Source organism: Engraulis encrasicolus, chromosome 3, assembly GCF_034702125.1.
Source record: "Engraulis encrasicolus isolate BLACKSEA-1 chromosome 3, IST_EnEncr_1.0, whole genome shotgun sequence".
NCBI classification, from domain to species: Eukaryota; Metazoa; Chordata; class Actinopteri; order Clupeiformes; family Engraulidae; genus Engraulis; species Engraulis encrasicolus.
Genome location: NC_085859.1, coordinates 28907508 through 28919500, shown reverse-complemented (window position 1 = coordinate 28919500; position 11993 = coordinate 28907508). Strand labels below are relative to the sequence as shown.

The 11993-nt window shown below is 43.3% G+C and overlaps 2 protein-coding genes and 1 long non-coding RNA gene across 3 annotated transcripts; 1 reads left to right on the top strand and 2 right to left on the bottom strand.

Annotated features, from left to right (window-relative positions):
* Positions 1-1082: 1082 nt before the first annotated feature.
* On the bottom strand, positions 1083-2538 carry LOC134444380 (P2Y purinoceptor 2). The gene is made up of 2 exons (XM_063193716.1): positions 2446-2538; positions 1083-2157 (listed from the first exon to the last, which is right to left on the bottom strand). Exon 2 carries the CDS (start codon positions 2139-2141, stop codon positions 1083-1085), a length of 1059 nt encoding a protein of 352 aa, XP_063049786.1. The 5' UTR covers positions 2142-2157; positions 2446-2538.
* A 5142-nt stretch (positions 2539-7680) lies between these two features.
* LOC134445331 (lysophosphatidic acid receptor 6-like) lies at positions 7681-10432 on the bottom strand. Its single transcript, XM_063194416.1, has 3 exons — positions 10364-10432; positions 9853-9934; positions 7681-8863 (listed from the first exon to the last, which is right to left on the bottom strand). Exon 3 carries the CDS (start codon positions 8844-8846, stop codon positions 7740-7742), a length of 1107 nt encoding a protein of 368 aa, XP_063050486.1. The 5' UTR covers positions 8847-8863; positions 9853-9934; positions 10364-10432; the 3' UTR covers positions 7681-7739.
* Positions 10433-10630: 198 nt separating this feature from the next.
* On the top strand, positions 10631-11365 carry LOC134445330 (uncharacterized). Its single transcript, XR_010034222.1, has 3 exons — positions 10631-10969; positions 11067-11158; positions 11262-11365. It is a non-coding gene; the product is annotated as an uncharacterized LOC134445330 (long non-coding RNA).
* Positions 11366-11993: the final 628 nt, after the last annotated feature.

The window sequence follows — 11993 nt, the reverse complement described above, 5'->3', positions numbered from 1 at the left end:
ATTAATTGGGTCAGAGGTCGGCACCCAAACATTGGTGAAATGGGGCACATGTTGGAAAGTATTGTGAACCTCTTGGATATAGTTGTATAGTCTGTGTTCGGTTAAGTAGGATTTTGTTACTACCAGGCCTGTTTTAAAATACTGCCAGCTCTCGTCAGAGAAAACGGGATCTGGTGATAGTCACACCAGACACAGATGGGATATGAGACTGTGAATTGACATTTTAACCCATTGATGCCTAAAGCACCTGCAAAAAATGCCTGCTGAATGCCTAAGCACTTTTTGGGACAGTTGCCCTCAGCCTATAAAAAACTAAATATCTTTGCCTCTCATGCACATAAAAAACATGAAACATGATTGCATTTAAACCCTAAGACCCTCATCTTGCATTAGAATGTGTTCATTCAGCTGTATAACCACATTTTTATTTAAAAACCTAAAATATGTAAGCTTATATGTATATGCATATGTATATGCATATAATGTATGTGTGTCTCCAGGCACCAAAGGTCAAACAACACATACGAGTCATCAAGCTAAAATGGGTTAAGTAAGTGGCGTATCGAAAAACTGCCACAGCGCTAAATAAATCAAGTAGCACATACAAATGTACTGAATGTTTTTGCCAACCAATAGGCTTTTGATCTTATATACCGCCATATGAAACTGAAACTGACTCATAAAACTACAGTGTTCAGACAATGTTGGCATACATTCTTCCTAAATGGGTCATATCTTTTCCATACAAGAGCTTATACTACAACAGGTAACAGAGGGTTTAAGTACATGATGTTTACATGATAAAAATCAAAGTTTGGAAAACAAAAGCACACTGAGTAATCTCATGTTTAGCCTTTGAGAAATGCACCTACTTTTATCATTATTATTATTATTATTATTATTATTATTATTTAGGGTTAGGGTTAGGGTTAGGGTTACATAACTTTGTGAGTTCGAGATTTTTTTAATTTCAATGTCCAACATATTTACAAGCATATGCACATAATCTAACTATTTACAAAAACATTTCATAAGAAATACTTATGTCAGTAAAATCTGTGGAAAATATTAGACATACCCATTTATTGTGTCTGGTCCACAACTAAAATTCTTTTGTTTGTGTGGCTGACTGTCTCTGATTCACTCTTTTTGTCAATGGTATCGTCCACTTTGTATCTGAGAGATTTTGACAGCGTTTTCCTGAAATTCCTAGTTCCAAAAAAGTAAATAAGAGGATCCAAGCAGCCGTTGACCCCTGCTAAAACCCAAGACGCATAATAGGCAATCTCCAGCCTCTGAAGAGCATCACACCTGTCCGAATGAAACATCTTCATCACAACCCCTACAGTTCGAATTATGTTCATGGGCAGGAAACACAGGCCGAAAATCACGAGACAGATCCCAATCATCCTCAGGGACTTGGACTTGACCGCCGAGCCGTGACCGGTGTTGGTGCTGATCTGAGACACGGACCGCGCCAGCCGGACGTAGCAGGCAGCCGAGACCGAGAAGGGTAAGAGGAATCCGACCGCAAACAGCAGAAAGTTGATGGCAAACAGGGTCACGGTGTGTTCCTTTTGGAAAATGGACAAGCACTGGGTGCTGTGGTCCTCTGTGCTGGAGGAGGGCAAGAGGGAGGCAAAGATCACACCGTTCATCAGCAACAAAGTCCATATTCCACCGCAGAGTTTCTTCACAAAGGCCTTCTGCTTCATCAGGCTGTGGCGGTTGAAGTGGACCACCATCACGTAGCGGTGGATGCTGATCAGCATCAGGAACAGGATGCTGCCGTAGAAGTGCGTGCTGAGCAGGGCGATCTTCACCTGGCACATGAACCAGCCGAACGGCCAGCTGTTCTTGGCGAAGTACACGGCCACCATGATGGTGGCCGGGGTGGCCAGGCTGTCGCTGAGGGCCAGGTTGAACTGGAGGACCGTGCCGGCGTTCCACTCCCGGATACGGCTGCAGAAGACAAACAGGCTGAAGCAGTTGAGGCAGAGGCCCACCAGGAAGACCAGGGAGAGGCAGACGGCCAGGGAGACGTGCTTGACCGCCGGGCTGCAGTCTGATGCAGCAGCAGAGTGGGAGGTGTTGTGGTTGGTGGCGTTGAAGGACGGTGACATGCTGAGGGATGTCATCATGGCTTGGTGTCAAAAGCTGGCGAGGTTAAGAGGTTGAGATGTTTAAGATTAAATATGACTGATGACTGTTGATAAGAGAAAGTGAATTGCATAAACATGTAGAGTAGTAGCAGCCTACAATGTAATGTTGAAACAATCACATTTCATTTTTATTTCATTCATTAACATTATTTTACTTAGTTACTAATTGCCCGTTTTTGATACATGGGAAAGACAAATAACAAAGAAGAAAAGTGTTAAAAGAAAATATTTGTAAGCAGGAAAAAAATTACAGTTAATATTCTTTGAGACAAAGAAAACTTACCAAGTCCCGGGCACCTGGCGGGTTCTAAAATGACACAGGAATCGCATGTGCAGCTTTTTGTTGTGTGTTTTTTTCTTCAACCACATTCGCTTGTTTCCTGGCAATGACAGTCTGTATCACACTCACCACACCCGCGAAGTGAAACACCAATACACACACACACACACACACACACACACACACACACACACACACACACACACACACACACACACACACACACACACACAGACAGAAGTAGGCCGTGGGACTTTCTCTGTGGCAAAGGTCTCACGTCCAATGGACTTCAAGATGTCTGTCTATCTGTTTCCTTCCCTTATGCCATTGCAGAAGCTCAAAGACCACCAGAAGATCATTCATTAACAAGGGCCCAGTGGCGTAACAATTGCACACAGGGCCCCAGGGCAAAACACTGATAGGGCCCCTCAAACAACTTACCATGGTCACAATAGGGCCCCCACCAACAATACAAGAGGGCCCTGGGCCCAGGGGAAAGTGCCCTGCTTTTCCCCACTATAGCTCCGCCCCTGCAAGCGCCCCATATAATAAGGCTGTGGGCAAATTCCATTATCCACACTCCTGTCCTCCCTTTTGCTTGTGGCCTTGTGATGTCATTGCAAGACGTCATTGACTATAGAAGTTTAATCCCTTTGCACAGGTATGTTATAACCTTACTGTCACCAAAATTGTAATGGCTATGTCTTAATCCGTCACTTAAGGCTCTCAGTAAAGTTATTGCAATGTTGTTATGATGTAGTTGTGTATTTTCAGTAAATATTTAATAGGCCCGCCGGCGACCCCATCTGCACTAAGAGGCTACTTCAATATTTCGCACAAGCACAATTCAAAGGTTATTTTCTCTTTTGCAACTGGGATGTTGAATGGGGAATAAATGTTCCCTCAAAGTTTTTGTGCCTATCCTGTCGGTGAAGCACAAGTCTACAAGCACAAGTGGAGTACAGGAGTTTGGATAATGGGATGTACCCAGTGTGTGTGCGTGTGTGTGTGTGTGTGTGTGTGTGTGTGTGTGTGTGTGTGTGTGTGTGTGTGTGTGTGTGTGTGTGTGTGTGTGTGTGCGCGCCGTGCGTGCGTGCATGCGTGTGAGTGTTGCAATGGCAGAGATGACTATGGTGATAATCTCTGTTCCTTGCTGCACCCTCTAAGCCAATGTCCTCCATCCACAGGCATCTGATAACATCTGAGCAGGACAATGTTTGGTCATTGCTAGGACAACATGAGATTTTGTGATAATGCTTACAGTGATGTGGTGACGTTGGCCATTTTAGTGCATCTGACCCTGGTCAGTGTTGTACCTGAACTACAGTAGTTCATAATTTGGATCAAGTTGTACTGAACGCGAACTATTTACTGCTCAAAGAAAGAACAATGAACTAGTTCATTCTGGTGCCTGTGAAGGAACTATATGCACTATATATTATTCGGTTAAGAGTGTGCCACATTTCCACATTCAGTGTCCAGGTGAAAACCCAGCCAAATACAGTTTAAAGAGCCCCAATAATACAAGATGACATCTAACACATATACTTTCACTGTTTACAATAAACATCAATTGCTGTCTATTTTATTTAGGCTTTGCTAATGATATTGAACAATACAACTCGCAACAACCCCTTGCAAGAAACAACTATGTCTGAAGCGGCGTACACACACAAAGCTAGCATTTCGCTTGCTCGCCTACTCGCCACTCTTTCATGGAACGTTCGCTGAAAGTTCCCGCGGCTTTAACTGCCAATGGACAGCCGAGAAGTACCGAACTCTGCATTCCAATTGGTTACTCGCTTACTCGCCTCGCTCGAAGATAAAATATTTTCAACTCGGAATCCGCCCACATCGCATCGCTTGTACAGTACTCGCCTACTCTCCTGCGAGTCTCGCTGGGACACATTGACATTCTATTGAGTTCATTCGCTGAGCGGGTAACTAGCAGCGACGTGTGTGTACGGCCCTTGACTGACATAACTGAACAAACAAACTATTAACTATTGACTATGAACAATTATGAACTATGAATGAAGTAGTTCATTTTGGAATGTGTGAACTGAACTTTGAACTAATTCATGTACACTGCCCTTGGTATTGCTATGAGTACATATAGGACCATGTGCCCTATACTAATAAGTTTAGAATGGAAGTCGGTGGGCATTGTGTTAAGTTGTTTGGTGCTCTTTTATAAAACAAGAATGCAGTGTGTGTGTGTGTGTGTGTGTCTGTGTGCGCGCGCGTGTGTGTGTGTGTGTGTGTGTGTGTGTGTGTGTGTGTGTGTGTGTGTGTGTGTGTGTGTGTGTGTGTGTGTGTGTGTGTAATTGTTAAAATATTAGGCCTACCACTAAAACAATTTAACTACCAGTCTCCATCTTGTGTTATTGCATGTGTGTAGTCATTTTTCCAACCCTATTTTGACTATAACGCTAGATATGATGAGCACTCCTTACAATAAGATGGGGTTCCCTTACTGATCATTAGTCTCACCATCTCAACTTTCCTTCTTGCTTAATTAATTGCTATTACCTGCCTTTTCCTGTATCATATCAGGAATAGAAGATAATATGTCAGTCCAGCATGTAAAATGTGCTTACAGGTGCACTGTGTAAGATGGTGGCCAGAGTACTATTGCAACTACACTGCTCAGTGAAATTGTGCTGTCTACTGCCAAATTTGATCTTTTCATAAATATTTACTAATTAATGAAATAATATTTACTAGTATGACCAAAGTACAGTAAGTATTTCAGCTAAAATGCCTATTTTTGGACATTCAAAATGGGGGACCATGGAGAAGATCCCCCTTTTCATCTATGAGAAGTGCAATTTCCCCAGTCATAATGAATACTTAGAATTTGAAAGTGGTGGTAAGTATTCATGAAAAATATAACATTGGTGAATGGGCAGCATGAATTCTAGAAAATATTAAACAGTGCACCTTTAAGCAGAGAAAGCTATCTTGGGGTGATTGAGAGCACTTGCACAAGTTTGGGTGAGAACAGCAACCACAGAGTATAAGACTGACAATATCTAAAAAGAGCCGCGCCTATACGACCGCTCATCGCAACCTATTACTGTTCATCATCAGTGGTTTCAAGATGACTTGCATCACATACAGCAGTGGTTCTTAACCTTTTTTACTTAACACACCCCCTTTCCTGTGCCGAAGACAAGCCGCGCACCCCCAACACAAACTTTTGCACGTGTATATGCACTAAATATGTTTTAAGTGATTAATTACGATGATTCGTGCTTGAGACATTAATCAATACCTGTACCTTAATGACTTAAAATGGGGACCATAACATCTTAATTTGGCCTAATTATAATATTTGGAAGCAGAATTTTGGTCACAACCTCAACACAAAAAAAATTCCGCGCACCCCAGGTTAAGAACCACTGACATACAGTATATGAAGAAGACAACATCAGTTTACAGTAATGTATTTATTTGAGCAATAGCATAGCATGCAGTATGTACAAACTTCCTCTGTGACAGAGCACAGGGGGCCACTGTGCCACATAGTAGACCACAACATGTAAATGTAATAACTCAACAGTGGGGGTGCCATGGCTCAGTTGGCTAAGGGTACATTTGAAATCCTTTTTTGTTGTCTTTTATTATTTCCAGCCATAAAATAATAAAAGACAACAAAAAGGATTTGAAGTGAACCTCTCACTCCGAAAACTACAGTCAGCCTTTGTCCTGCACCTTTTCCTGGGATGCGCACAATCTTCACCTTCAACTCAGTTGACTAAGGAACCATACCATACACAGCATGTGGGGACCCGAATTCGAATTCAGCTTGAGATTGTTTACTGATCCTTCTTATCCCATTTTCCTGTCACACAACATCAAATCAACAGCCAAGGGAAACAGAGAGAGAGAGAGAGAGAGAGCGAGAGAGAGAGAGAGAGAGAGAGAGAGAGAGATCAAGTGGTTGCCTTGGTGGGGGGAAAGCTCTAGGTTCTGTCCAGGATCTGAAAGGGTCAGTCTTAAGTTGAAGAGAGAGAAGATCCAGGTCACTCAGATCAAAGTCAAGTGAAGTTTCCTTTATATTACTTTATTGAGCTCTTTATCGATTGGGACAAGCCGATGCAATGTGCAACACAGGTATGGCAAGCGAAACACTTGATGCGTAGTTGAATTGATCTCGGTTTAACCCATTTAAGCCTAAGGCACCTGCAAAAAACACCTGCTGAATGCCTAAGCCTTATTTGGGAAAAGTGCCCTCTGCCTATTAAAACCTAAATATCTCAGCCTCTGAAGCACATGAAATCATGAAATAAGTAACTTTTAAAATGTAAAAGCTAGGAACCTCATCTTGCATTACAATGTGTTCATTCAGCTCTAACGTACACACATTTGTAATGGAAAAAAACAAAAACCTTCATATCTCAAGAGCCTTAATGCAGCGTATATGTCGCTCCAGGCGCCAAAGGTAAAAAAAAAAACTGTATACGCAGCATCAGGCTCAAATAAATGGGTTAATAAAACTGTATACGCAGCATGAAACTAAAATGGGTTAATACAACTGTATACAGTACAGTACAGTACAGTAAAGAGAAGACGACCTCTTTGAAAGAGAAGGACATGGATTCAAGACTTCATACATACAGAAAAACAACTGCAAAACTTTACATGTTCTGTAAGAAAAATAAAACTAGCCTATTTAATGTACAGTGAACATTATTTTGTAAAGCAATATGGTGCAAACACATGCAAAACACACACACTCACAACCTCTTTAACACACACACACACACACACACACACACACACACACACACACACACACACACACACACACACACACACACACACACACACACACACACACACACACACACACACACACACACACCAGAATGAAGCCATCCTAATTACTGCCTGGTGACAATCATTATCACTAAACTTAACTGCTTTTGCTGTGATATACGCAAGGTTGGATTAATGCTAGATTTGGCTGCCGCCTATAGGGGCCCCCACCTGCCAGGGGGGGCCCTGATTGGTCAAAAGTGAAAATTTGCAGAATTATGACAAGATGCAATATTGAAAAATTCATCTGTCATGTTGAGTATGGTGTTTTTTTTGTGTGCATATAAGCGAATGGCCCAAAGAGGCCCAATTTAGCTGAATTCACGCCTACATTTTGTAGACGTGATGTCCCTAATCCCTAGCACGTCATTATGTCCATGTAAGTTTGTTGCAAAACTTGCTTTCCAGAGGGCCCCACATCAACATGTAGCCTAGAGGCCCCAGGCCATCTTAATTTAGCCCTGGATATACGGTCACAGACAGGTGTTGGAATTCTCCTCCTTTTTAATGTACGCCACAGAGAGGTCATCTTTTGTCTGGTCCTCTTTTGTCAAGTCTTCTTTTGTCTGATCGCCATCCTCCTCAGCTGGCCGCTCCGTCTGAACTTTAAATCCGATTTTCCTGAGCGAGCTGTGAATGGCTTTGCTAAAGTTCTGCGAGCCAAAGCAATAGATGAGTGGATCGAAACAGCTGTTGGCCCCAGCGATGATCCACGACACGTAGTACGCCGTCTCGACTCGCAGGAGCACGCCACACGCCTCGGGAAAGAACATTTTAACCATAACTCCCACAGTCCTTATCACGTTTAGGGGCAAGAAGCAGACGAGAAAGATCGTGAGACAGACGGCCACCATCTTGTTGGACTTGCTTTTGATGGCGCGGCCTTTCCCCGTCTTGCTGTTGATGCGAGCGACAGACCGAGCGAGCCGACTATAGCACCCTGCCGCCACTGAAAATGGCACGAGGAATCCCAGGATGAGGAACATGAAGTTGAGCGTGAAATACGTCCCTATGTATTGACCCTGGTGGATACTTAGGCACTGTGTCTTGTCGCCAATCTCACTCGTGTCAAAGAACACAAAACATGCGGTGCCTGTTGCCAGCATCAGAAGCCACACGCCAGCACATAGTCCCTGGACAAACTTCTTCTGCTTCATCCAAGGGCTCCTCTTGTAGTGGACCACAATCATGTACCGATGCACACTGATCAGGGTGAGGAACGCAACGCTGCCATACAGATGGACAAACAGCAGGGCGATCTTCAGCCGGCAGAGGACGCTTCCGAATGGCCAATGGGTGCCCAGAGCAATGTAGGCCACCATCAGAGGTGAGGAGAAGGTGATGATGATGTCACTCAACACCAGGTGGAACTGGAGGAGAGTTCCAGAATTCCATTTAGGCATCATGAAACAGAACACCCACAGGCTGAAGCAGTTGAGGAAGAGGCCTGCTACGAAGACCAGGCAGAGGAATATGGCGATGGAGATGTTTTGAGAGTGCACCGCGCAGGGCGGCGTGGTGAAGTTGTCACCTATGGTGCTGTTGGAGAACAGTGAATAAAAGGGGCCTGAACTATTCATGTTTAGGCTGGAAAGTTCTGAAAAAATAAGAAAATACCAAAAGAAAAATCAATCAGTCATTGTGTTTATTCATTTGAATTAATAAAGGTTTTATTACAAACTTAGGAGTCAGGACTGTCAGTAAGTGTTTTGTTAAGGTCTAAAGGCAAAGGATATGTCTACACTCTACACCCATGGACGGCCATCCGGGTACTTTGCTCGTGAATGTGAGTTACACCCCTTTTTGGGGGAAAAGCAAACCGAATGTCTCATTAACTTACATGCTACATCGGCTAGCCTAAATGAACACAGTCCATGCTTCAGCCAAGGCTGTTATTAAGGCTATATTATTTGAACCGCCGACAATACAACACGTCTTCGGTATGTTGAGCGTGATCAACGCTATTCTACAGGTCCTTGTCTTACGTTTATTTTTTCCCCACCCATTGACTTGCATTGGCTTTACCCCCAATGTTTTCCCCCAAAAAGGGGCGTAACGCACATGGAACACGTCACACCGTTTATGCGTATACAACCGATGCAACCAATTCAAGAATAGGCATTCCACACAAATTAATGGTGACTAATCAACCGAGTAGGTAGCCTATATCAGTGTTTCCCAACCTTTTTTGTCTCGAGTACCCCCTAAACCTCTTAGTTGCGCCATGAGTACCCCCTAATTCATGTTCTATATCACTTTCTCATTCCTGATGTGACTGCTCCATACATTTGTTATAATGATAACATATTTCCAAGTACCCCCTGCAGTGTGCTCGCGTACCCCTAGTGGTACACGTACCCCTGGTTGGGAAACACTGGCCTATATTATGGGCCTACACTGGCCTGAGACATTCCACGCTTTGCAATATCGTTAACCAGTTAAATGATACACAACTGAATTGGATTGCAATAGGCCTAGACCATCTTGAATAGGCCTAGACCATCTTATTTTTAGACAAATTTCAGACAGCTCATCAAAAATAAAATTTCCAACAAAAAAGGGATGGATACAGAAATGATTACTTACTGATGCAGCTGTTCGACACTCTCCCGTCTCTGTGAGCAGAGGTTTAGCCGTCTCGTGAAAAATGACGCAGAGAGACACGGAACTGAAATGTCATGCATAGGGTCAAAAATAGGTAACTGAAACAAGTGGGTGAAACATGAGCAAGCAGCCTATGTTTGTGACTAAGTGCATATCCAACCCTCACCCTGTAGGCCTACTCTGTCAACACTGTTGGCTACAGGCCTTAGATGTGCACAGATAGGGACAGGGTGGTGCTAAAGCACATGCCCCTTTGCCCTGCTTTACAAATATGTCCTTTAATATATATTTTTTAATCATAATGTACTGTGGTCCATGTTGAAATTATCATCATGCTTGATAATGAAAATCATGAGACAATAAAGTCCCGATATAATGGCCTTGTGAGGCAGCTGAAAGTTCCAAATGCCCCTCTCCCGCCCTCCAGCACCCCCCTACCCAAATGTTTGTGCACGCCACTGCTACAGGACGGCTTCACCCAAAGGTCCATCACCTGCCATTCCTCCACATCAGTCATCCTCCGACTGTTCTCTCAAAGTTCTTGAATCTATCTAACAATTAACCTCGCACCCTGCACTGAAGTCCCTAGTGTAGGCTAGTCTGTCAAAACTTTCTTAATGCGCCTGCAATCGTTTATCCTTCAAACATAGTCGTATCAGAGACGGTCTATTATGAATTAAAATATATTGTAATTATTTCGTCACCCACGTCGTTCTGGTGACAGTCAATTCGATGTTCCAAAAAGAACGAACGGGACAATGGTCTACTTGTAGAGAAAGCTGCGCTTTACAAGGCATTCCAACTTCTGTGGCATGTAGTGGTGGTCGCATTGTATTTACGGTCTGACATGGTTGTTCAGTTCTGCAGCGCGAGAATGCATTTGGCGATTATTTAACTAAATCGGAAGATGTAGGCGAACATGTCCTGCATGTGGAAGCTGAGTTTAAGATCTCCACCTGAACCGAAAAAAGCCGATAGTGGAAGTGTGCTCGACAATCTGAGGTGTGTTGGCCATTCTGCTTTCCAGCCGCGGGGAGACGCAAAAGATGACCCGTCCGGTGAAGGCAACAAACAGCAAAGGGCAGGGGGACAGGTGGCTGTAAGTTGTTTTTCATTCTATAAACAACTGTAGTAGACATTTGTACACGCATGGGTTTGGCATTCGAAAAGAAATGAATCCTTTGCCCTCACCACAGGTCAAGGGCAATCTGAAGAGGCCCATCTTGACCTTCAACTTCAGAACATTAACTAGAATCAACGGCGCCTTCAAGCCGTCCGTTGACAAAAGGTAGACCTATATTGCAAGACAGTGCCCCCACCCAGGACACTAGTTGTGAAATTATGGTGATGTTGATGATGAAGATGGTGATGATGATGTGTTGCTTTCAAAGGTCAGCATTACAAACAAGACAAGCAACGTCACACAGCTGCAACCCTGGTCATCTTCAGGCATCTGCACCACAATGGGGTTTATATGTGAGACCACTGTTTTTTCTCTCTCTCTTTAGGCTACACATCACAATACCTGATCACATACAGTGCCCTCCATAATTATTGGCACCCCTGGTTGAGATGTGTTAAAAGCCTTAAAATAAATTCAGTGTTTATTGCAGAAGAATACTGTCACACTGAAAATGTTAGGAAAATGTAGCCTTCAACTCAAATGAATTGTAGGAAAATAAAAAAATCCCTGACTAAAAAATAATTATTTTTCATTAAATCACCTGTTCCACAATTATTGGCACCCTTAACAATTCCCAGGAAATAAATATAATTGAAGCATTTCTGTCATTTTTACAGTAGTTTACAAAGTTTACCAGAGTATGTAGGAACATTTAATTAGTAATTCATCACTTCCTGTTTCCCTGGGGTATAACTATGACGTGACGCCGAGGCCATTTCTCTTATCCACTCTTAAACATGGGAAAGACAAAGGAACACAGCATACAAGTGAGGCAGATGTGCGTCGACCTTCACAGGTCAGGCAGAGGCTACAAGAAGATTGCCACTCAACTGCAGCTGCCCATATCTACTGTGAGAGGAATAATTAAGAAGTTCAAAACAACTGGAACAGTGGTAAACAAGCCTGGACGAGGACCCAAGTTTATTTTGCCACCACGCAC